Source organism: Nomascus leucogenys, chromosome 7b, assembly GCF_006542625.1.
Source record: "Nomascus leucogenys isolate Asia chromosome 7b, Asia_NLE_v1, whole genome shotgun sequence".
Lineage (NCBI taxonomy): Eukaryota > Metazoa > Chordata > Mammalia > Primates > Hylobatidae > Nomascus > Nomascus leucogenys.
The window spans coordinates 36,598,202-36,625,995 of NC_044387.1; the positions used below are offsets into that span (position 1 = coordinate 36,598,202).

General features: G+C 36.1%; 1 protein-coding gene across 3 annotated transcripts in view; it reads right to left on the reverse strand.

Annotated features, from left to right (window-relative positions):
- The window catches only part of USP53 (ubiquitin specific peptidase 53), a 71,969-nt gene that overhangs the window by 37,522 nt on the left and 6,653 nt on the right, over positions 1-27,794 (reverse strand). For all 3 annotated transcript variants that reach the window (XM_030815751.1, XM_030815752.1, XM_030815750.1), the window contains 3 exons: positions 12,031-12,715; positions 6,525-6,617; positions 3,329-3,463 (listed from right to left, as the gene is read on the reverse strand). In XM_030815751.1, the coding sequence (XP_030671611.1) occupies positions 3,329-3,463; positions 6,525-6,617; positions 12,031-12,174 (372 nt within the window). In that variant the 5' untranslated portion in view covers positions 12,175-12,715. The remainder of the gene's footprint in view (positions 1-3,328; positions 3,464-6,524; positions 6,618-12,030; positions 12,716-27,794) is intronic.

The following is a 27,794-nucleotide window of genomic DNA, read 5'->3' on the forward strand; positions in this document are numbered from 1 at the left end:
AAGATCAAGAAAATAGATAGACTGCTAGCAAGACTAATAAAGAAGAAAAGAGAGAAGAATCAAATAAATGCAATAAAAAATCACAAAGGAATATCACCACCGATCCCACAGAAATACAAACTACCATCACAGAATACTATAAACACCTCTACACAAATAAACTAGAAAACCTAGAAGAAATGGATACATTCCTGGACATATACACCCTCCCAAGACTAAACCAGAAAGAAGTTGAATCTCTGAAGAGACCAATAACAGGTTCTGAAATTGAGGCAATAGTCAATAGCCTAACAACCAAAAAAAGTCCAGGACCAGATGGATTCACAGCCAAATTCTACCAGAGGTACAAAGAGGAGCTGGTACCATTCCTTCTGAAACTATTCCAATCAATAGAAAAAGAGGGAATCCTCCCTAACTCATTTTATGAGGCCAGCATCATCCTGATACCAAAGCTTTTTGATGTGCTGCTGGGTTCAGTTTGCCAGGGCAATCAGGCAAGAGAAAGCGATAAAGGGTATTCAAATAGGAAGAGACAAAGTCAAATCAGACAAGAGAAAGCGACAAAGGGTATTCAAATAGGAAGAGACGAAGTCAAATTTTCTCTGTTTGCAGAAGACATGAGTGTGTATTTAGAAAACTATCATTAAAAAGTCAAGAAACAACAGATGCTGGAGATGTTGCGGAAAAATAGGAATGCTTTTACACTGTTGATGGGAGTGTAAATTAGTTCAACCATTGTGGAAGACAGTGTGGAGATTCCTCAAGGATCTAGAACTGGAAATACCATTTGACCCACCAATCCCATTACTGGGCATATACCCAAAGGATTATAAATCATTCTAGGATAAAGACACATACACAGGTATGTTTATTGTGGCACTATTCACAATAGCAAAGACTTGGAACCAACCCAAATGTTCATCAGTGATAGACTGGATTAAGAAAATGTGGCACATATACACCTTGGGATACTATGCAGCCACAAAAAAGGATGAGTTCATGTCCTTTGCAGTGACATGGATGAAGCTGGAAACCATCATTCTCAGCAAACTGTCACAAGATCAGAAAACCAAACACCACATGTTCTCACTCATAAGTGGGAGTTGAACAATGAGAACACATGAACACAGGGAGGGGAATATCACACACTGGGGCCTGTGGGGGTTGGGGGGGCTAAGAGAGGGATAACATTAGGAGAAATACCTAATGTAGGTGATGGGTTGCTGGGTGCAGCAAACCATCACGCCACTTGTAAACCTATGTAACAAAACTGCAAGTTCTGCACATGTAACCCAGAACTTAAAGTATAATTAAAAAAAAAAATCCTACTTGAATCATCTAGGTAGTCTGTATAAATAACAGCAAAACAAAGGCTCTATATCTTCACTAACACCATAATGCAGGCAATGCAATCTGCAGTGAATTTCATATAAATGTTGATTTACAATATAGACCAATAAGGGGTATTCATTTCTTTAACAGAATTCTTTTTACCAAAGCTTAACCAATGGATTCTATTCACTAGCTAACTTCCCTCTCCTCTGCCCCAGGATATTTAAGACCATTTAATAATTTAAGCCTAGATTTCCAGACATTTTGTGAATTATCACATCATGTATTAGAATAATTCATTTAAGTGAAAGTAAAACTATAAAGTTTAGCATTGTTCAAAATATATTTTTTAAGCAAAAAATCAATTATAAACAGAAGAAATATGGAAAGTATATTACTGTGTGTGCCATTATTGACATTTTAATCAACATGCAAGTGTGCTAGGCAAGATGCTAGTCAATGAGCTTTCCATCTAAGGAAACCATGAAGATGCTCATTTTTAAAAAGGCGATTAATAATATAAAAATGCCAAATGAATTCTACAGATAGTAAATTCTACAGGGAATGGATTGGGTGGTTTGGTCATGTGTTATCTGGTAGGCATAGACTTAGTTTGAACCCCGACAAAATGATAGATTTTTAAAGTTTTGAGTATTTCAGGAACTTGAGCAAAGGCTGCTGGTAAAACAGCCTTATAAATAAGGAGTATAAACAGGAATATAAAAATATATGGAGGAACAGAATGGAATAATCTCACTAGGAAGAAAAATCCAGGGATGAAGCACTGAGGGAAGATGGAGTTTAATCTAAAGGGCCTTAAATATCAGAATAAAAAGTCTAGATTTAAATCATAGAAATATTTGAAGAGTAAGCATTAACCTGAATAAAATCATATTAATACGGTGGCTATTTAAAAAATAGGACATATGGCCAGGCGCGGTGGCTCATGCCTATAATCCCAGCACTTTGGGAGGCTGAGGCAGGTGGATCACGAGGTCAGGAGATTGAGACCATCCTGGCTAACACGGTGAAACCCTGTCTCTACTAAAAATACAAAAAATTAGCCGGGCGTGGTAGCAGGCGCCTGTAGTCCCAGCTACTCAGGAGGCTGAGGCAGGAGAATGGCGTGAACCCAGGAGGTGGAGCTTGCAGTGAGCTGAGATCATGCCACTGCACCCCAGCCTGGGTGACAGACCAAGACTCCATCTCAAAAAAAAAAAAAAAAAAAAAAGGACATAAATAAACAGGCTGAATGGACACCAACAGGAGGCTTAAATATACTGAACTGGATGAAGTTGTGGTAGGGAATTAATACAGAAAGAAAAAACTTTTGAAAGGGTTTGTGATGAAAGAATTTACAAAATTTGCTGACTAGAAACAGAAAGAAGAGAGAAGAAATGGTTACAACTTAATTATAGGTGACATCAATATTAATGAGACATTTAATAATTAACATACCTATTTTACAAGTATAAAGTATGTACCTGATCAAAGGAATGCTCTACTTACTAATACGGTGGTAACACAGAGCCTAAGAACATCAACCTCAGTGATTTTCAACCCGGAATGTGGGTAACAGGCTGTTGCCCCTGTTACCCACCAAAATCCCCTTCTCTCCCAATGAGAATCATTGCATGCAATGAAAACTATTACTGCTGGGAATGTGCTGCATATGTGAACTCTATAGTGGCAGAACACTGATTTAAGTGATATCATTTATATTCAGCAAAGCTTATTGCTCCAACTAAGTTTTAAAATATTTTAGTAGCCTAAGAGTAAAAATTAGAGCAACACAAATAATCAAAACCAAAAGTACAACACAAAACACAGATGGATTGAAGTTGAGGCTTGAAGGATGGGTAAGATATGGATCTACTGGCCAGTTTTGACATTTTCCTATTGTTCTAAATTTTTGTTTCATTTGTCTCAACATTTGTACCATCTAAGGAATGAAAACTACTATCCTGACTTCTTAAGGAATATCAGAAATACTTACAAAGCACTCCGCAGCATCATCCATAAGGCCAAGTTGAAATCGCTGCTCATCTTTGAAGCTTTCTGCAAGAGCATGCCTTATGTTATCTGAGGGAAGTGCTTTTTCTCGACTGTGTTGGAACTGTGCAAATATCGTCTGAGAATTAAGAAAATCAGTAAGTTTAACGCCAGCTTTAAAAACATTTCAGGAATTTCATTACAACACAGAGAAACTCAAAACACTATACTTGGAAAAAAATACCGACGTCTTTTGCTCTAAAATTTCATACAAAAATTAATTATTTGTATCATCAAGTGTAGAAATGTTTGCACCAGCCTCTAAATCAAATGTGAGCGGACACGAGAATTAAACATGTAGGGTTCCCAGGTCCCACCCTAAGAGGACACTGCTGGTCCTGAGCATTTCAGACAAGAGATACCCAACCTGTATTTCTAATCTAAATTAAGAAACTGGAAACATCATTCAGTTTCTAATCTAAACCTAAGAAACTGGAAACATGAGATTATAGTTGTTAATCTGATTTTCAATTTTCCTTATTAAACTTAAGCAAGAAAAAAATTTTAATAAATTCCAATTTTATGACAATCATCTTACATGGAAGAAAGAAAAGTTTTCAATGACAGCCCACCAAAGTAGTATTGGTCACATTCAGTCCCATGTTAGCTCAAAGGGTCATGTCATCTCAAAAAAAAATATTTTTAAGATCAACATACAAAGACAACATTTCATGAATCTGTTTCACTACAGCAAAAAAATACAATTTATAAATAAAATAAGAAATTAAAAAAGACAGATGTCAACTGATATTAGATACCCAGAACTATAATTATTTTAGCCATTATAAGAGCTAAAATTACGAATAGTAAAAGATGAAAAATAACTTTCAGATTTTATCTCTTATTTGGGCAATTAACTTCCAGGTAATGTTTAATTTTTAATCCTATGCGAGACTGTCACTCATTCATTCAACATATATTTTTTGCCTCCCTAGTATATGTTAGGCATTGTTCTACCCTAGAAAAATGGATGACAACCCTGCCCACATGGAGACTATATTCTAGTTATAGTAATGAGAAGGCAAAGAAGTAATTATATAACATCAGAATATGATAAGTACAGTAGAGAAAAATAAAGCAGTGTAATGGGGATAGGAATGCCAGGGATATTACAGATGGAAGCAGCTTACCTTTTACCTAGGGTAGTCGGGGAAGGCCTCACTGATGGAAAAGTAACATTTGAGGAGAGGCATAAAGGAAATAAGGGTGTTAGCCATGAGGACATGTGGAAGAAAAGCATTCCAGACAAAAGGAATAACAATGGGGAGACTTTGAGGTGGGGACCAGCTCTGAGAAATAGAGCCCAGTTTGGCTAAAATGCAATGTATTTATGTGTGTTTTTGACAGGGGAGGAGAGGAAGGCAAGCACAGGAAAGAGGCAGGTGACTATGCAGGGCTACAAGAGAGTTGGTCTAGGAAATTAATAATCCTAGGTTTTACAATTAGACAAAACATTCAAAATTTACTGTGGAATAAATAAAATATGATACTGTAATGTGATGTAGGTTCATTCTTCATTTCCTAACAATAACCCTATTTGGCCATGTTCTTGAAAAAAGAGAATGTAAAATTTCTTCCTTTGGTGATTTACTAAACAGCCTTTTCAGGAACATAATGAAATTAAGGCACATACATTAAAAAAAAAAAAATTCTGTGTGTCTATGTGTGTGTGTTCATTATTAATATTCAAGAATGAAACATTTATCTCTAAAATGTGTAACAAAATCTTAAGTTCTCTGGCAAAAGATTTCAGTGACACGAATGAGTTGCTAACATATACTGGATGCTCTGTTTCTTTGTCTTCCTTCTATTTTCCTCAGCAGAGCAGCCACAGGGATCTAGTTCAAATATTATATCTGGTTAAAACAGACTGTATCATTCTTCCACTCAAAACAATCCCCCATCTCCCTAAATCACTCAGAGAAAAAGCCACGATCCTTACAGAGGCCTGTAAGGCCCTACACAATCTAAATCCCTGTTCTAGTTATTTATTTCTCTGTAACTAAACCACCCCCAAAATGTAGTTACATAAATCTGCAGTTTGGGTGGGGACAGTATATCTCTGCTCCACTCATTTTGGACAGTTTGAATGCTGGGACCTGGAATATCTGAAGGTCGCTCTTTCATGTCTGGCGGTTCATGCTGGCTGTGGGCTGGGAACTCAGCTCTAGCTGTGTCCAGAATGTCTCCACGTGGTCTTTCCACACGGCCACCTGGCTTCCTCATCATGGTGGCTCACTTCCAAGAATGAGCAACTCAAGAGACAGAGCTGGGTGAGAGCTATATCACCTTTTCTAAACTAACCTAACCTCAGATACCTTGCTTGCGCCTCAGTTCTGCCACAGTCTATTTGACAGAAATCAGTCATTAAGGCCAGCCTATATTCAAGGAATTAGATTTTGGATAAGGAAGCGTGCAAAAGAATCCACAGACATGTTTTAAAGCCACCTCAGCTACCCTCACCTCGAAGCTCATCTTCTACCACTCTCTTCCTTGCTCATAAAGCTCCTGCCACCCATATTTCCTTGGTGTTCCTTAAATATGTCAGGTATACTCATACCTCAAGGCCTTTGCAGTTGCTGTTTCTTTGTCTACCTGGAAGGCTCTTCAAGGTCTCGTTTCAAATATCAGTTTCTCAGTGAGGCTTTCCTGCCTACACAACGCTCCCTATTTTCTTTCCCTGATGTATTTTTCCACTGTTACAACTATTACCATCTAACATACGCTATAAGATTTTGCTTATTATTGTCTCCTCCTCTATAAGAATACAAGCTCTATGAGAACAGGGATTTTTATCAGTTTTGTTGACTGCTGTATCCTCAGTAACTACACTGGTACCTATAACTCAGTAGTAGCTCCAAAAACATTTGTTAAAATGAATAAGAATAATTGCAAAATAATGAAAAAGATAATGTTCCTAACAATTTTATACTACTTAGAATATTAATTTTTAACTGTCCTTATATAAAACAGGAAAATGAAAACACAAACCTGAATAAGTCATACTGTTAAGAATTCATCTTCAAAACTGTTAATCACCTGACAGTGAACTTTAATTACAAAAAACTGACCCAATATATAAAACTTAAATTTTTGAAGGAAAAATTGATAGTAATTTTTCAGAGCTATTAAAAGGTTACCTTCAATGCACAAAATATACAGGCATCTCCCTGACAAACATGTCCAGTCAAAACCCGCAAGCTTCGTCGGAATATATCCAATTGCCATAAAACCTAAAAAACAGGGAGATGTTAAGGAAAAAGAAACAAACAGATTTTTCTTACTGTAACAAAAGACAGATTTAGATATTTTACAAATTGCAAAAGGCTAACAAGTAACTTCTTTTAATTGCCTGTACATAATCAGACACACATAACCACTGGAAATAACAGCAAGTATAAAATTGCTACATGCATGTTGTGCATATATAAAAGTTGGATTCAGAAGATACTCTTAATGGTGCACATGAAAAACTATGACAAGCATGGAGCAGGGAAAAACCAACTCCTCATTAAGGATTTGGTCTGAACAGGAAACATGGAATACTAAATAGAGAAGTTGGCAGAGACATGAAAGAGGAAGTGATTATAATACTTGGAACAAACTGAAATTTTGAAAGTAAATATAATTAGACTTTAAAGCCAGAGTGTACTAAATTGGGGTCTGCACATTATGGCAAGAAAAAGGGGTGAGCAGAGGTATATGTGGTCACTGTACATGGAACAAGAAAGGGGGTACCTGTGTGGTAATGGGGGTACAGCATAGTTAAGCAACAGCCATTAATAAATTACCTAAGTATATACTTGCGGCAATTATCCACTTATCTTCTGCTACTAAAAGACAAAGCAAACCCAAAAAGATGGCAACTGTCAAAACAAATCAGTCTAAACTTAAAATCATTCTGAAAAACCTGAATTCTAGACAATGAGGATAAGAATAGTACTTGTGTCTCATAGAGTTCTTGTAAGGATTAAATAATATGTAATGTTTCTAGAGCAGGATATGGTACTCAACTGGCATGCAATGAGTACCAGCTGCTATTTGTGGCTGTTACTACTATTACAACAAACAAATAAGATCTTCAAATTTCTCTTTTAGTTGTGTCCTCAACATAACTAAGAAAATCTATTCATGATCTCTCCTTTCTCCCAAATAAAAACAAAAAGTTAATAAAAACAAACTGGTTTTAATATTTCCTATATTTTCAACTACTTCACAACTAAAGGTCATTTCAAAATTTCTCTTTAAATGTTGCCTTTTATTAAGGCATAATGAATAGGATCAATTTTTCTATCACAGATAACTCAAGTGTTTTTGCAAAGCACTTGACGATGTTTAGTAACTTTCTTGAGTATCATATCCTAGCATATTTTAAAAAATACACTGAAATCCATTTTACCAACAAAGAAGATGATTAATGACAGCACAATTTTAGAAGCAATATACCACTGAGGTTAATAAAAAACATCTGAAGCAGGTGACTGGTTTCTAATTCTGGGTTTACTATTTACCAACTCCTGGACTGACTCAGGCAAAATATTTTCTGGGACTCAGTTTTCTCATCAGTAAAATAAAGATAAATGTAGTACTTACCTCTTAGTGCTGTTGTAAGGATTAAATTAGGTGACATATGCAATGTTGAAACAAGCAGTAAGAACACAATAAATGTGAGCTATTAAATAGTATTATAATATTAAATAACTTTCCTTCTCAGATATTAAAATCACACTAATATGTTATACCTAATTGTACTGTTTTTGCATTAAAGTTTAAAATATTCAGCTAAAATAGGATACCCTCTATAATCTGTTTATAAAGTTTAGTGAAGTCTTCCAAATGTAACCAGAATGTTTTTTATGATTACAAAAACTCTGAGTTACACTGGATCAAACTACAGATAAAATGTTTTATGTTATTTATTTCAAGTTCCCTGTACATTATTGTCTTTAACACAATAGTGTAAAGGCTACTTTAACAAATCGCTATCACAAAATAATTATCCTAATTATAGTTAATCTTCATCCATTTTATTTTATTTTTATTTATTTTTTAGATGGAGTCTCGCTTTGTTGCCCAGGCTGGAGTGTGATGGTGCTATCTTGGCTCACTGCAACCTCCACCTTATGGGCTCAAGCGATTCTCGTGCCTCAGCCTCCTAAGTAGCTGGAACTACAGGTGCCTGCCACCACGCTCAGCTAATTTTTTTATTTTTGGTAGAGACGGGGTTTCACCATGTTCGCTAAGCTGGTCTCAAACTCCTGGCCTCAAGTGATCCACCCACCTTGGCCTCCCAAAGTGCTAGGATTACAGGTGTGAGCCACTGTTCCTGGTCCCATTTCATTTTAAAATGTTGATTATATTCTATCACTTATTTTAAAAAATTAAGGTTTAAGAAAGTTGTTGAACTAATTAGTTTCTAGCAATATACACTTTTTCATTATTTGCATGTAGCAATTTAAATGGTACCTAACAAAATTAATGTAGTTATTTTTGAATATTTATACATATTTCTTATATTATTCCCAAAAGATCAATACATATCTATACACGCATTAAATACAAACCTTTCATTATACATTCTTTACTTGAAAATAATGTAAGAAATAGCTTAAATATTAGTAAGAAATGGCATATAAATTCATTTTTCTGTCTTATATCAGATCCAAACATTTTAATGTCTGTGTTTAGTAAATTCTTACAAGACATATTCTACAATTTATTTCTCAGCATTTTAAAAAATGTATTCATCAAATTGCAAATCAACATTTATATTCTGAATTTTCAAAAAGAAAGTCAGGTCTTATCTCATAGAAAATCTATTTGAACAGTTGTTTTGTCAGGGAGAATTGGCTTTGTAAATTAGTTTATATGGCAGACAACAGAGACCAGCAGATCCCCCAAAGCTGCTAGAGTTGGCAGGGCAGAGTACTGCAGAGAGCTGCACAGAGAGTTAACATCAGGGATCAGTAGAGGATCCCCCTCCAGTATTTGGGGGTGTACTATGAGGAAACTGTCTGAGGCCTGGGAAAGAAACACCCAAAAGGATTAGAGGGAATAGTGCCCAGAGCTCACAGGCCCAAGATAGTGCCTATTCCTGCAGCCAAAGTAGAAAACTTCATAATTCACAGAGCAATGGTTGAAAAAGAAGAGTCTCAATGGCAGAGAAATTAACCCAAGAATAAACACAGCTCTGTCCCGCCTAACAAAGTTTAAAAGTAAAATGATCAAACTGCTTCCAAATAAATAAACTCTGTCCCAGAACAAAGTTCTAGATTATTTTTAGGGAATATAAAAATATCCATAACCTGACAAGGTAAAACTTGTCTGACATCAACAACAACAAAAAAAGTAATTGAAATGTACCCAGTATTTATACAAATAACAGAATTAGTAGACAAGTACATAAAAACAATTATTACAACTATACTTCACATGTTTAACAGACTAGCAAATGCTAAGTAAAGACATGAAAGAGATTTTAAGAATACCAAGATAAAACTTCTCAAAGTGAAAACTATAATGTCTAAGACAAAAAATACACTGGATGGGTTTAATAGCAGATAGGCAAGGCAAAGGAAAAGATTAATGAACTTGAAAATGGAGTAACAGAAACCACACAAAGTAAAACACAAAGAGAAAAAAAGACTGAGAAAGAAAATAAAGAGAGCATCAGTAAGCTGTGGAACAACTGGACAACTTCAGGCAACCCACTACATATGTAACTGGAAAACCCCAACGGAGGGAAGAGACAGAAAAATTATTTGAAGAAATAACAAAGTGTTGCCAAATTTGATTTAAATCCAAAACCCACAGATCCAAGACGCTCAACAAACCCAAACACAAGAAACATGAAGAAACCTATATCAAGAAACATCATTAAATTGCTTCAAGCCAATGATAAGGAGAAAATCTTAAAAGCACCCAGAGAAAAAGAACAAATTACATACAGAGAAACAAAGATCAGAATATTAGATTTTTCATTAGAATAATGCAAGCCAAAACACAGAGAAGCAAAATCTTTAAAGTACTGAAAGAAAAATGTCAGCTTGGACCATCTTTAATGAGTGAAAATATCTTTCAAAAATAAAGGTGAAATACAGATATTTTTCAGACATACAAAAGCTGAAAGAATTCATCACCAATAAACCTGTATTACAAGAAAGATCCTTCAAGCAATAGAAAAGGATATCAGATGGAATGTGGATCTATGCAAAAAAGTGATGAGCACCAGAAATGGCAACTATGCAGATATGTATAAGTAAACAGTCTTCATGGTAAATGTCAGCAGAATGTTCATTTTTAAAAAAATACATCACCATAGGAATACTTCTCAATGTTCTGATCCATGTAAGTTTCCTTACTCAAAATTTTCACCCGTTCTAATATGCGTTTTGTTTCTCTGAACTATACATAGTATTTTGGGTGCTAATGAAAAGGACAGAAACAGAGGGGAAAACATAAAAGGTAAAAAGAATAGGAAAAAGGGTAAACAGAAAAATATCTGAAATACCAGAAACCCTTTCTCACAGCCTGATTCTATCAAAAGCATTTAATTCTAGGTCTTTTGGTATCTAATATTTCACTATATCCAGTGCCACTGAATAAATATTTTTCTGCATTTGTCACAGTAATGTCAGTGGGATCTTTGAGCCAGGGCAGAACACTACCATTTAAGTGTACTAAAGTAAATTAGAATAAATGCTTTCTTAATACCAACTGCTTCTCTTTCCCTGGGTGAGTTAGAGAACATTCAAGTTTGGCATCTGTCTCAGGTAGAAGGCAACTGAGAATACAGCTCTGAGTCAGATATCTGTGCACTTGACACATTCTACATGTGTTTATTTGTCAAATGAGCTAATCAACAAATATTTTTCTCTATTAGTTTTCAAAAGAAAAAATAATGCATATGAAAAGTGAATCATTATATATGAATTCTTTGAAGGTATATTCTAAGGTCAATAGAAAAAGTTATCAGTATTCTAAATCTTCCTCATCTTTAGTACTCTACAATGGTCAGAAGGACACAGGATCTATAAAATCTATAACTGCTGAATAAAAACTTTATTATGCATAAGAAACTATAGTTATCTAAGACAGAAAAGCAGGTTAATTAAAAGATTTTCAACAAGGATTGAGGCAAAATGGATTATCCTTCAATTTAACCAAAACACTGCAGCCCAAATGATGATTCCGCAGAGGTAATTTAAGGACCACAGTGGGAGGTGAAGGGAGTCTGAGTACTGAAATCAAAAACTCTGCATTCTCATCTCAATCCAAGCAGCTTATGTCTTTTTATTCTATCTACAGGGATCCATATACCGGATGTTTTTTTTAAGGGAGGGGTGTTAGCTGATTAAAACCAAAACATTTGTGTATGTTAGAAAAATGTCCCTAATTTACTAAATAAACCTTTTAAATAAGATTATTTATATCATAGTGATACATCAGTCTGTTGAAAAAAACCATTTCCATTTATTACAAAAACCAAAATGACCAGCCAAAACATTTTTGCTCCCATTAAAAGTTATATTAAAAGTCATTCTAGTCTATAGTAACTTTACTATTAATTTATGAGCTAAAGAAGCATTAAACAAAGGATTTTCTGAAAAGTATTTTTTTTAATGTAATAAGTAATTATGGTCTCACCTGTACAGCGCTATTAAGAAAGCAGCTGTTTTGTCCTGGTTCATTTAACAAGCCTTTGGTAGGGGCTAGTGATAGCATACTTCCAGGCTGATAAACTTTTCCAAGATTGCCACCAGGTTTCCGTAAGAATTTTACCCATGCCATTTTCAAGCAACTTTGTTTGCATTTAGGCTAAAAACTGTACACTTTTATGTAATATTTTGGACAATAAAATGGATGTCTTGAATTGCCCACCTAAATCCACTACAGTCTATTTTAATAATGTAAGTTTCCAAGTCCATATCTTTCCTGATGTTATAAAGTCTTAAAGACTTTGACAAGTAGCAATAGGGTGCATAAACATTGAAGTTCTAAGCACTAAAAAAGAAAGCTATTTTAAACAAGGCCTTAAAGATGTTTATATGTGTTAAATTTTATGGGAGTTGTATAAGGTTAATATGAAAACGATTTTTTTAATGGCTAAAAATACTGATGAACAAATCATCCCCTTTAATGCATAAGCCATTTGTCTTGATGCATAAAATATGTTAATAATACAAAAAGATGTAGAGTTGGCATTTGGCATGATTCCTTTGGTTGTTTGTTTTCCTTATGTTTTTTTAACAAGAAAGTTTTCTCTCTCTTTCCCAGATGAAGTTATGAAAGGTGACTCCATATTTCATATCAATGTGGCCTCAAAGCAAATCTACAAAAAAGAAAAAAAAAGTTTAAATAAAAGCAAATGCAAATAAGAAAATTCTTAACTTTACCATTTGAACACAAATATTGAATATAGAATTAAAACTCATCATAAAAAGGATTAGAACTGATAGCATTCTAATATAAATTTTAAAAAATTTCAACATTTACATTTTTAAAATATCAATGTGACATCAATCCCTACCTACCTTAAGCTCAATGTTCAAAAGATGGTTTCATAAGGAAAATATTACCCAAAAATCTAGAATAAATTATATTTCTGCTGGTATGCTATATCCCGTCAACACTAAATTGCTCTAGAATATATTGTTATCTTTCTTACACAGAATCATATATTTCCAAAAAAGTCAGATTTTATGTAAATGGATATGTATAACTATTCAAAAGAAAGCTTTAAGTCATAAATAAATCTTGGTGAATTAAATTTCCATGGTATCAACAAATGCACACTCCTGATTAAAAGGACTTTAAATGTTAAACCTATGAATTAAAAACAAACAAATACAAGAATACTTTGTTTTATAGCATTTTACTTTATCGCACTTTGCAGATATACTGACTTTTTAACAAATTGAAGGTGTGTGCCAACCCTGTACCAAGCCAATCTACCAGCACCATTTTCCCAACAGCATATGCCCACTTCATGTCTATGTCACACTTCAGTAATTCTTTTTCATTATTACTGTATCTGTTATGCTGGTCTGTGATAAGTTATCTTTGATGTTTCCATTGTAATTGTTTTCAGGCAATATGAACCACTCCCATATACGATGGCAAGCATAATCCATGAATGTGTGTATTCTGACTGCTCCACTGACCATCTGTTTCCCCAACTCTCTCTTTTCCTCAGGCGTCCCTACTCCCTGAGATGCAGCAGTATTGAAATGACGTCCGTTCATAACCCTACAATGGCCCCTAGGTGTTCAAGTAAAAGGAGTCACATGTCTCTCATTTTCAGTCAAAAGCTGGAAATGACTAAGCTTGGTGAGGAAGGCATGTTGAAAGCTGAGACAGGCAGAAAGGTAGGCTTCCTACACCAAACAGTAAGTAACCCAAGTTGTGAATGCAAAGGGAAAGCTCTTGAAGGAAATTAAAAGTGTTAAGTTAACACCTGAACGATAAGAAAGTGAAAATTCCTTATTGCTGACAGTGAGAAAATTTGAGCGGTCTGGATAGAAGATCCAACCATTTACAACATTGCTTTAAGCCAAAGCCCAATCCAGAGCAAGGCCCTAACGCTCTTTAATTCTACGAAAGCTGAGAAAAAGAGGGTGAGGAAGCTAAAGAAGAAAAGTAGGAAGCTAGCAGAGGTTGGTTCAGAAGGTTTAAGGAAAGATGCAATCTCTATAACATAAAAATACAAGGTGAGTCAGCAAATGCTGATGGAGAAACTACAGCAAATTATCCAGAAATCTAGCTAAGATAACTGATGAAAGTGGCTACGCTAATTAACAGATTTTCAGTGTTGAAGAAACAGTCATCAACTGTTTGACAGATGAAGACTGTCATCTGTTGAAGAAACAGTTGAAGATTGACAGTGATATTGACAGATGGAAGAAGATGCCATCTAGGACATTCACAGTCAGAAAGAAGTCAATGCCTGGCTTCAAAGCTTCAAAGGACAGGATGACTCTTTTCTTTTTTTTTAATTATTTTTTATTTTTTCAAACCCTTGTGTCGAGGGCTGACTTTCAATAGATCGCAGCGAGGAAGCCGCTATGCTACATAAAAAACCCCAACCCAGAAGCTGGTCATCTATGAATGGTTTAGCACCAGGTTCCCCACAAACATGCATTGCGTGACAGACGAGGGGGTGGCCACCTTTCCGGCCGCAGGCGACTCTCTTATTAGGACCTAATGCAGTTGTTGACTTCAAGTTGAAGTCAATGCTCGTTTACCATTCTGAAAATTCTAGGGCCTTAAAAATCATGATAAATCTAGACTGACTGTATTCTACAAATGGAACAACAAAGCCTGGATGACAGCACATCTGTTTACAGCATGGTTTACTGAATATTGTAAGCCCACAGTTGAAGACCTACTGCTCAGAAAATATTCCTTTCAAAATATTACTGTTTATTGACAATGCAACTGGTTACCCAAGATTTTTGATGGTGATGTACAAAGAGATTAATGTTGCTTTCATCCATGCAATAACCATTCTGCAGCTCATGCATCAAAGAGTAATTTTGACTTTTAAGTCCCATTATTTAAGAAACACATTTCATAAGGCCACAGCTGCCACAGAAAGAGATTCCTCTGATGGAACTGGGCAAAGTAAACTGAAAACCTTCTGAAAAGGATTCACCATTCTAGATGCCATAAAGAACAATCAGGATTCACAAGAGGAGGGCAAAATATCAACATTACCAGCATATTTGGTTAATGATTCCAACACTTATGAATGACTCTGAGGGGCTCAAGACTTCAGTGGAGAAAGTAACTGGATGTAAATAGCAAGAGAACTAAAATTATAAGTGGAGTGTGAAGATGTGACTGAATCGCTGCAATCTCATGATAAAACTTGAACAGGGGAATTGCTTCTTATGGCTGAGCAACGAAAGTGGTTTCTTGAGATGAAACCAACTTCTGGTGAAGATGCTGTGCACATTGTTGAAATGACAACAAAGGGTTTAGAACCATTACTGCAGTGCCAGGGTTCCACCCCAATTCTGAAAGAAGATCTGTGGTGGGGAATATACTATCAAACAGTGTCACATGCTACAGAGGAATCTTTGGTGAAAGGAAGAGTCAATGTGGCAAACTTCATTGTTGCCTTATTTTAATAGCCACAGCCACCTCAACCTTCAGCAACCATCACCCTGATTCAGTCAGCAGCCATCAACATCAAGGCGAGACCCTCTACCAGCAAAAAGATTATAACTTACTGAAAGCTCAAATGATAATTAGCATTTTCTAACAATAGTTTTTAAATAAGATATATGCATTGTCTTTTTAGAAATAATGCTATTTTGCACACTTAATAGACTGTGGTATAGTGTAAACATAACTTTTATATGCACTGGAAAACAAAAAAATTCCTGCAACTTGCTTTATTGCAGTGGTCTGGAATCAAACCTGCAATACCTCAGTGGTATACCTGTATTACTAACAGTTTTGTCTAATCAACTGAATTTCGTTGATGAATTATTTCATTCAACATTTTTTCAGCCATGTATTGAGCCAGTCACTGGAACTAACATTATAGCGACGAAAGGCAGACAATACCTTAATGAATAATAAATTGTAGAGTGTACTAGAAGGGTTACATGATAAGTAGTAACAAAAGCAATCTAAGAAAAGGGGATAGGAAGTATATATAATGTGGGATGGTTTGTGCTTTTAGATAGGATAATGAACGATGGTCTCATTGAGGTTACATTTGCACAAAGATTGGAAAGGGATGAAGAAGCCACCTGAGAGAAGGAATTTTCCAAGCACAGTGAACAGAAACCTCAAAGATACTGAGGGTTGGAGCATATCTGGTATAGTGGAGAAATAGTAATATAAAGCCTAGTGTGGCAGGAGAAATGTGAACAAAGAGAAAAGTAAATGGGAAAAAGACAGATCATGTGGGATCTCACAAGCCCTTTTTAAGAACTCTGGCTTTAAACTCTGGGTAATGGCTGGGCAGAGTGGTCCACGTGTGTAATCCCAGCACTTCTGGAGGTCAAGTGCGGAAGATCACTTGAAACCAGGGGTTTAAGCCTAGCCTGGGCAACATAGCAAGACCTTGTCTCTACAAAAAATTTAAAAAAAAAATTAGCCAAGCACAGTTGTACACACCTGTAATCTCAGCTACTCAGGAAGCTGAGGCAGGAGGATTACTTGAGCCCAGAAGTTTGAGGCTGCAGTGAGCTAAGACTGCACCACTGCACTCCAGCCTGGGTGGCAGCAAGACGCTGTCTCTAAAAACAAACAACAACAACAAAAACTCTGGGTAACAGTCATTGAGTTCCACAGTACAAAAAGATGAGACAGAATGACACAGATTAGTTCAATGTCATTAATTAAATAGCCATTAGAGAAGTGCTGAAAAATAAAGAAGCATCAGTCTCTAAAAGAATCCAAGTCAGGAGACTTTGTTTCCAGGCCTATTTATTGGCTGCTTAGTCTTAGATACATTCTTGTCATCTCTGATTCATGGTTTCTTCACTTTTCAGATGGGGATAACAATAACAGCCCTGCTTTAACATAGGTTAATGTTTTGAGAATTATAAAACACTATACAGTCAGCCCTCCATATCCACCAGTTCTGCATCTGTGGATTCAAGAACCACGGATCAAAAATACAGTGTTTGCGGGATGCAGAACCTCAGCTGTGGAGGACCAACTTTTAGTATCTACGCGTTCCTCAGGGCCCACTGAATGATCTAAGTATCCATGGATTGTGGTATCTATAGTCGGTCCTGGAACCAATCCACTGAGGGATAAATGTATTATGTTAGTTGTTTTCTTCTTTTTATTTTACTCTACAGTTTATAACCTCTTCTAAAGTGATCTAAATGATCCTGAAACCTTGCATACAAATTAAGGTTTTAATAAATTTAATCACGTTTTTATAATATTAAGGAAGTTCTGTATTGGTAGTACATTTTTATTTTTAATGAAAGAATCTTTTTGAAATAATATTTTCAATAAACTTTATTAGACACCAAGTCTGCCCCATGAACTATTTTTATATACACTTTAGTGTATATATAAAAATCACTACCCTTAAGGGGCTTAGTTTGCTGAGGGGCACAGACACAAACAGATAATTTAAAAATATTATGGCTTCCATTCCAGCACAAGATTTCAAACTCCTGCTTCCCTCCCTCCATCTCAACCCTATAGATTACACAAAAGCAAAAAGCAGTCTAATAAAGGAAAAACCTTGGGGACACTAAAAGCAACTGGCTTCTAGAGTGTTAAGGAAATGGCAACCAAGAGATGGAGCAGGCCAAATGCTACCAACTGGAAAAGACCTAGTTGTGACCTTTTCTAGTCCTTACATTGCTCTGGGCAGAGAATTTCTACCCTACAGGATGCAATGAGACAGAAAAGCTCTGCTACCACCCCAGTGCCATCTAAAGATACAGGAGATTATTATATCAGGAAAGCACCAGAGCACAGTTTGGGAAATGGTAACAAGTTTAGGTGACCTGCAAGGCCCCTGTGTGTTCTGTCCTCACCCGCACTGCATAAATACAATAAGGATAGCAGGTCCTGGAGAAGATCATGCCTCTAGGCAGGTCAATAGGAAGTTCCTTTTTGGCACCAACTGTCGAACCGCATCACCCCGAATCAGCCCATACACCCCCACCTCTACTCCACGAAATTACACAAAGATACATGTTAGAGCCTAGTCTTTCACCCTGCTCCCCAGGCAAATATTACTAACTCATAACTTGGAATTTCTAAGAAAAATATAACCAGACACTTGGAGAGTATGAGCACAATGAAAGAAAGGCAACAAATGAACAATCTATACCATAAGAAAAAAGACTAAAGAGATCACAAATTTAAAACAAACATAATATTCACCAATTGAAGATATGTATAGATTTTTTAAACTGCTGAAATAAAAAATCCGATGGGTTAACTCGCAAATTAAATATAGGGCAAGAATATACTAGTGAGCAACAAGTTCAGGTCAAGCAATTCTCCTACAAAGCATTAAAAAAGGAATAAGGAAGTAGAAAATATAAACACTTCTCAAAAGCTATGAGACATGGGTAAAATATTTAAATGTCAATATCTAATAAGATTCTCACAAAGGGAAATAAATAAATATCTCTAGAAATGATTAAGAATTTGCCAGAATTAGAGACTGAGAAACTCAGATAAAAACAGGATGTGTAACTCAAAGAATCCAAATATGATGTAGGAAAAAAGAGAAGTAAGATGAAAATTGTGAAACCTTATACTAAAAAGAAGAAAGGAGATTTCCAAGTCAATTTATAGTCAAACAATAGAAAAAATAAATCCCAAACTAAAATTTTACAAAAACTGACATTTTTACAAAAAGCCTGATTAAGTTTAAAAAAAAAAAAAAAAAAGAAGAGAGAGAAACATAAACACTAACGAAATTGTTAAAGGAGAAATAACCAGACACATAAGCAATGGTAAGAATATTACTTTCTTTCTTATGGCAATAACTTAAAAGGAACAGGTAATTTCCTAGCAAAATACAAATTACCAAAATTAATACAAGAAAAAATGAAAAGCTTAAAAAGGCTAGTTTAGAAGAAAATGGAAAAGAGATAAAAGTTCTCCCATTTTAAATGGCATCTGGATTAGACAAATTCAAAGTTAAATTTTTATCTAAACTTCAAATAATAGTTAATTCTAGTGTTAGATCACTGCAGGCCAAAGGGAAAATGAAATAGAAAGTAACCCCAAATCATTTCATAAAGCTAACATACCCTTAATATCAAAACATGATAAACCTCATACAAATGTGACATCATTATAGGTACAAAAATTATAAATAAAATGCTAGCAAACAGAATCTACCAATATGTCAAAGGAATAACACACTATTGAAAAGAATAATGCAGTTTATTACGAGAATGCAAACGTGAGTCTGTATTTATTCTCTCAATAAATATTTGGGAGGCTGTGAAGAAAAGAGCTAACACAGCATTATTCATAACAGTCAAAAAGTGGAAACAACCCAAACAAATGTCCATCAACCAATCAACAGATAAACAAAATGTGTTATGTATATTCATACAGTGGAATATTATTCAGCCATAAAAAGGAAGTAGCGACACATATTATGACATGAATGCACATTAAAAAAACTAAGCAAAGTGTAAGAAGTCAGTCACAAAAAACCACATATTACATGATTCCATTCATATGAAATGTCTACAACTAGGAAATCTACTAAGATAGATAGTAGATTAATGTTTGTTTAGGACTGGAGAAGTGGGGGCTATAGGAGCACGAGGGGTGATCGTTAAAGGTAGAGTTTCTTTCTGAGGTAGTAAGAATGTTCCAAAATTGACTGTGGTAATGTACACATATTTCTGTGAATATACTAAAAACCACTGAATTTTACGCTTTTAAAGGGTGAATTGTATGGTATGTGATTATATTTCAATAAAGCTGTTTTTTAAAAAGAGCAAAAGAAAAGACTTTACATAGCACCCCTGAGACTGCCATCCTTACAGCGGTCTGCTTGCAGGGCTGACCTTTGGGAATTCAAGATCTGGGGAGGCTTCCTACCACCCTGATAAGCGTGGGTCACTGCACCTAAACTACACAAACAAAATGTTTATCCCAAACACCTGTTTTCCTTCTGGAAATCTGGAATTTTGGTACGTCCCAGGCAGAGGATGCATATGTGACCACCCCACAATAAAATGTTAAGCACTGAGTCTCTAATGAGCTTCCTGGTACACAACATTTTACACATGTCATCACAAAATCTGTTGCTGGAGAAATCAGTGTGCCCTGTGTGACTCCACTGGCAGAGGACAATTGGAAGTTTGTGCCTGGTTTCCTCCTGACTTCACCTCCTGCTCCTTCTCTGTTTGCTGATCCTGCTTTATATCCTTTCACTGTAATAAATCACAGCAATGCATACAACTATATGCTGAGCCCTGTGAGTCCTGCTAGAGAATCAACAAAATCTGTCAGGTGGGAGGGATCTTGGGGACCTCCAACCCAGAGGCATTATAGTACAGTAGTTGAAAGCTGCTTCGTTTCTATCAAACTGGCAAAAATATTAAAATACTGTTGGTGAGGATAAAAGGGAAGAGGTACCTTCTTTCACTGCTAATAAAAAATGTAATCATACTATTATACCCTCTGGCAATATTAGATCAACATGGCAACAACTATTAAAAATTAAAACACACTTCAACCTCCAAAACCCAATACTGAGAATGTATACCCCAGAAATAAAAGTACATTTTTATTGAGATATATTAGGTTGTACCAGTAAATAATGAAGGAAATAAAGTAAATATCCATCAGTAGGAACATAATTGCTACAGGGTGTTCGCAGTGAATTCCTATAATTTTATGTTACCTCTGCATCCACTTTGAACATAAGTTGGACTTTCTCATACCAGAAGCAGTGCTCAGTTACCCTTGACAGTTTCCAGTTTTCTACCTCCTCCTAGTTCCTCAATGTGGTCAATCCAGATATCTACTTTATATAACTGCTTCCTAGTTACCACCTCTTTATAAGTGGTCAGTGAAATACAACCCACTTGACTTGACCTACTGACTCACACAGCCTGCATGGGCTGTGCAGATATGCCACAGTGACCACCTTTCAGTCACAGAGACTTCATGGAACATGTACCCACTTACTCTAAACCCACCAATTAGACTTCCCTGCAGGAGACTCACCTAGGTAATACCCTGGACCCCAATAAAGGCTTTGGCCCACAGGTTCCCCTCACTCCCTGTCTCTTGCTCCCCACCCAGTGGTTGAATGTGCATATCTCAGTGGCTCCCCACTTCCAGTTGGCCGTAGGAGGCGTGCTGCCCTCTTCTCTCTCGATTTGTAAATAATACTGCTTCTGTAATTTCATGTGTTTTGGTGAGTTGTATCCTGTGTGTCTCGCCCAGTTACACCTGAATCCAACTTCTTTTCTGGTCAGGAGTCTCCTAGAGAATGGCTATCTTGACAGGAATAAACTCAACACAGGTAAGACAAGAGCTATAAGGGCATCTGCCAGTATAAACAAGTCTCCTGTGAGAGGGATACCTATCAAGGGTCATGGACACTAAGGCATTAGGTCATATGCCAGGATAAAGAAGTATCCTGTGAAAGGCACATTGTAAACACCCATGACCACATCTCCTGAAGCCCTGGCAGGGAAGGGGTAGCGTTTATAGCCACTCTCCAAAGACAGACCACAATACCACATTAGAGGAAAACACAAGTGTTTTTGAGTGACAAAGGCAAAATACAGGAATTTAATATTATCCCACTTTGGTAAAACAATGTATGTGTGAAAACATATATGTTTTAATATGATCACTTGAGCAAGGAGGAGTATATATGTATAACTGAAACAGGGCTAGACAGCCAACTTAGAAAACAAAAAAGATTAACTCAGTTATGTGCAGTTGAAGCCCAAAGAAAAAAGAACAAAACATGTAAATATGCAAAGCCATAGATATGCATATTATAGCATAAGATCCATGTGGAGGCAGAACAAACTTCTTGGAGAGGTTACATTTTATTATATATTGAAAAATGAGCACAAGTTTCATGTGTATGTTGGGAGGACGAGATGCATTTCAAAGAAATGCTATGAACCAAGTAATCAAGTAATATACACAATAAAGTATGAAGTAGACAGAACCAGGGGTCAGATCATGGCTGGTCTTGAAGGTCACATAAGAAATTTAGACTTTACCTAATAGGTGGCAAAAAGCTTTTGTTGGTTTTAAGCAGGGAAATTACAATCAGACTTGTGGTATAAATAGACCATGGCAATGAATAAGATGAATTTGAGGTAAATCTGCTAGTAAAAGGAGTAAATTGGGAGGCTGGTGAAGGAATGCAGAGGAGAGATGGCATAGGCCTGCACAAAGACAGTGGTAGCAGAAACAGGGGATGAATATGACACTCTTTCAGAAGTAAAGTCCACAAAACCTATGAAGCAGAGAGGAAAGTAAAGAAAGTTCTCAGGTTTCTAGAATGAACGGGAGTAGGACTGTTATACCAACTCAAATAGTATTTATAGGAAAATGAGCTTGTTTGAGAGAAAATATTGAGTTCCATTTGGGATAAAATGAATGAGTTTCTACAGAACATTCAAGGGGAGAGATCCAGTAAACACTTAGATTCAAAAGGTAATTCTGGGGAATAGTTTAGGGTTGGACATAATGGATTTTCAAGTCATGAACATATAAACATAAGAAACCATAAGAATAGATGAAATGGAAAAGAAAGGGCATGCAAGTGAGAAAAGTGGCAGCCTGAAAGAATATCAGAAACACCAGGTTTATGGTAGTAATTATTATATTGGAGCCAAAAGGACAGTATTTTAGTCTTTATTTCACATAATAGCACCATATATAGATGGGTGGATGGATGATAGCAGATAGCCACTACAGTCTATGTTGCATGCAATTGCTATTGTATCTGACAGAGGTCTAGAGCTGATGTTGCTAAGACCATTCAGATTTATAATCCCCAGGCTGAATACCTGGGTAGCAAAAAGGAAGGCAGAGTAGAGGGAATCTAATTCTAACAGAAGGTCTAGAGGAACAGCTAGTAATTAACTCCTTCCTCCCTGTTATTCATCTAAATCTACTTACACACACAACTGTAGTTTTCTTTACTCTACCTTCAATTTTATATTATTTTTTCTATTTATATTTTAGTCTATTTTCTATTCAATAAGATCCAAATTAAACAATTCAGAAGTCACTAGTATCTCAGTGACAGCTAATTTTCTTATGTACAATATTTTTGTACATAGGATGTTTAAGTTAACCAGCTTTGGAGATGTAAGTTGCAATCAATAAAATTCATCCCATTAATGCACATTCCAATAAGTTTTGACAAACCTACAGTCATGTAACCATTACCACAACCAAGCTATAGAACGTTTCCATCACCCTGAGAAGCTCTCCTGTGCCCCTTCACAGTCAATAACCTTCCCCACTGTGGTAGGCAGAATTCTACCACAGTGCACCCATGCCCCCATCCCCAGATTTCATGCCCTGTAGAAACCTGTAAATATGACAAGCTATCTATTCCATTATCACATTATGTTATATGGCACAGTTGGCCTAAAAATATGGCGATTATCTGGTTGGGCCTAATGCAATCACATGAATCCTCAAAAGCAGAGTGCTTTCTCTGCCTGGTGACAGAAAACGAGAGATTTGAAGCATGAGAAAGACCTGATGTGCCATTGCTGCTTTAAAGGTGGAGGGGGCCTTAACATGAGAGAACAGATCCTGGCTGACAGCTAACAAAGAAACAGGAACCTCACTCCTACAAGGAAATACTTCTGCCAACAACCTGAATGAACCTGGAAGCAGCTTCTTCTTCCTTAGGGCCTCCAGATAAAAGGCCAGCCCATTTGATGCTTTGACCACTCTTGTAAGACCCAGAGCAGAGAATCCAGTTAAAAACGACCTAGACTTCTGACCTACTAACACTATGAAATAATAAATGTGCATTGTTTTAAGCTGTGGTGGTAATGGTAATTTGTTACATAGTAATAGAAAATTAATACATTCAACCTGCAAGAAAACACTGATACACTTTCTGTCCTAGTTTCAACTTTTCTAGAATTTCTCATAAATGGACTCATAGTTTTGAGTTTCATCTGCATTGCTGCACAAATCAGTAGTTGTACATGCCTTGTTACTGAGTAATATTCTTTTGCTTATCTCTTTACCAGTAGGTAGATTAATTGGAGTTGTTTCCATTTTGGGGTTATTATGAATAAAGTAACTATACACATTCAAGTACAAGTCTTTCTGTGGACACATTTCTCTTGTAAATACCTAGCAGTGGGAGTGCTAGGTTGTATTCTAAATGTACGTTTAACTTTATAGAAAAGTGCTTTCCTAAATTTTTGAATACTATACAATTTTTTTTACTTTTTTTAGACGGAGTCTCGCTCTGTCTCCCAGGCTGGAGTGCAGTGGCGCGATATCGGCTCACTGCAAGCTCCGCCTCCCGGGTTCATGCCATTCTCCTGCCTCAGCCTCCCGAGTAGCTGGGACTACAGGCGCCTGCCACCACGCCCGGCTAATTTTTTGTACTTTTAGTAGAGTCAGGGTTTCACCCTGTTAGCCAGGATGGTGTCTCGATCTCCTGACCTCGTGATCTGCAAGCCTTGGCCTCCCAAAGTGCTGAGATTATAGGCGTGAGCCACCGCGCCCGGCCCTCTAGAGGTTTTAAAGTTTTGGCTCTTATGGTTAGCTCTATGATTCAAGTTTTGTGTGTGTGTGTGTATAGTGTTAGACGAGGATTTGGATTAATTTTGTTCAAGCAGAATCCAATTTTCCAGCACCATTTTTTAAAATGAGTATGCTTTCCCTAAATTGCTTTGGAATACTTTGTCAAAAATTAATTGATTATAGCCAGGCACAGTGGCTCATGCCTGCAATCCTAGTACTTTGAGAGGCTGAGGTGGGAGGATCACTTGAGCCCAGGAGTTCGAGAGCACCTTGGGCAACACAGTGAGAAGCATCTCTACAAAAGTACAAAAATTAGCTGGGCATGGTGGCACATGCCTATATAGTCCCAGCTCCTCAGGAGGCTGAGGTGGGAGGATCGAGTGAGCCTGGAAGGTAGAGGTTGCAGTGAGCTGTGATTGTGCCGCTACACTTCAGCCTGGGTGACACAGTGTGAGACCTTGTTTCAAAACAAAAACAAAAACAAAATTAATTGATTACTTATGTAGTAGATATATTTCTGGTCTCTGTATTCTACTAGGTGGGTGCAAAAGTAATTGTGGTTTTTGCCATTACTTTAAATGAATTATAAATATTTCAGGTATGTCTACAATTATACCAAAACCACACTCTTTCAAAAAAAATAAATAACCTCTTAACAATATTGAGACTTCCAATCTAGGAATATTATGTCTTTCTACATTTTTTTAGGTCTTCTTTCTCTTAGAAATGTTTTGCCAGTTTAGGTGTACAGGTTAACGTATATATTTTTAAATTTATCTCTTAAGTTTTTCATCTTTTTTTGGCTTTATAGTAAATGATGTTTTCAATTTTGGTTTCCAATTTTTCATTACTAACATGCAGAAATATAATTGATTTTGTGTACTGACAATAAAAACTGCAACCTTAGTTCTAGGAGCTATTCTATAGATTTCTTAGATACTTTTACTTCTTGCTTTCTAATCTGTATGCCTCTTTCATCTTGTTCTTGCCCTATTTAACTGGGTAGGACGTCCTGTACAATGCCAAAAGGAAGAAGTGAGAACAGAAATACTGATCTTGCTTCCAATCTGAGATGAAATCATTCAGTCTTTCACCTTATGTATAGGGTTAGCTGTAGATTTTTACAGATATCTGTATTAGGTTGGGTGAGTTCCCCTTTATTCCTACTTTGTTGAAACTTTTATCTTAAACAGTTGTTGAATTTTGTCAAAATTTTTTAAATTTTGTAAATACTGAGATGATTATATGATTCCATTTGTTGACAGTTTAAATGGTTGTTGAATTTTGTCAAAACTTTTAAATTTTGTAAATACTGAGATGATTATATGATTCTGAGTCTTAATACAGTACATTACAATGATTTTCAAGTGTTAAATCAACCTTGTATTCCTGTCAATGATGCCAATTTATCAAAACCTATTCTTTTTATGCATTTTGGACTTAATTTGCTAATAAATTTTAAATAATTTTTACATCTGTATTCATGAGGGATTTTCAGTCTGTAGTTTTCTTGTGATATCTTTGTCTGATTTTGTTATTAAAGTTTTTTTGTTTTAATAAAACAATATTTAAATATTTAAATAAATGTTTAAATAAAAAATATTTAAAAAGAAATTCAGGTCTCCAATAAAATAATATGTGGATATAGGTACTTAGACTGTGATGCAAATCATCTTCCTTACCTTGAGTCATGGTCAAAAAAGTATGAAAACCACTAAACTAAACTTTTTTCCTTCTTTGGACAGTATAAGAAATATCAGGTCAGGAGAAGTTTAGTAATGGACTCCAGTTTTTAGAGACCAAAAGTAGTAGAGCTAAAATTAGGAATTATATACCTTAAGGGCCAATTTAACACTTTTACCTCTAACCAAACCAGCTTCATCCATGTCCCTGCAAAGGACACGAACTTATCCTTTTTTATGGCTGCATAGTATTCCATGGTATATATGTACCAAACATGGGCATTTGGGTTGGTTCCAAGTCTTTGCTATTGTGAATAGTGCCGCAATAAACATACATGTGCATGTGTCTTTATAGCAGCATGATTTACAGTCCTTTGGGTATATACCCAGTAATGGGATGGCTGGGTCAAATGGTATTTCTAGTTCTAGATCCCTGAGGAATCGCCACACTGACTTCCACAATGGTTGAACTAGTTTACAGTCCCACCAACAGTGTAAAAGTGTTCCTATTTCTCCATATCCTCTCCAGCACCTGTTGTTTCCTGACTTTTTAATGATTGCCATTCTAACTGGTGTGAGATGGTATCTCATTGTGGTTTTGATTTGCATTTCTCTGATGGCCAGTGATGATGAGCATTTTTGCACGTGTTTTTTGGCTGCATAAATGTCTTCTTTCGAGAAGTGTCTGTTCATGTCCTTTGCCCACTTTTTGATGGGGTAAAACAAAATGTTTAACTTTATTAAGTGCTTAATATCAGTTATTAACTTTCCAATAAAATATTTTAAAATAAAAAACTTATATTTGAACTTTAAAATGAACCAGAAGTTTTGAGAAAGAGAGAAAGAAAAGAAAGGAAATAAGTCACTGCTGTTTTCTTATGAGTCAGTGCTTTACCAGCAATAATTCTATCCCAAAAGGCAAGATTCCAGGGCCACTCTCCTTCATTACCCTAGACAAGACTATCAAACTATCTTTTCTCCTTCCAAAACTTAAGCCCAATACATAATTAGGTAATCTACACCATGCTATATAAATTATTTAATAGGTGTTTTTCCCCAAAAGGGGATGACACTATATGGAATTTGTTCAAATTCTAACATCCAATAACTTTATCAGGCTACTACAATGGTCTGGGTAAATGATAATGGCATCTTAAACCTGATTCATTATACCTATTATGGGTTGAATTGTGTCTCCCAAAAACATATGTCCAAGTCCCAGACCTGTGAATGTCAATGTATTTGGAAACAGGGTATTTGAAAATGTTATCAGATTAAGATGAGGTCATTGGGGTGGGCCCTAATCCAATGTGACTGGTAGCAGTCATTATAAGAAGAGAAAGAGAGAGAATGATGACAGAGGCAGAGGCTGGAAGGATGAAGCTGCAAGTCAAGGAACACCGAAGATGAACAGCCACTGCCAGAAGCTAGGAAGGGGCAAGGAAAGATTCTATTCAGAGCCCTCAGTTGGAACCAATCCTGCTGACACCTGGATTTTGGACTTCT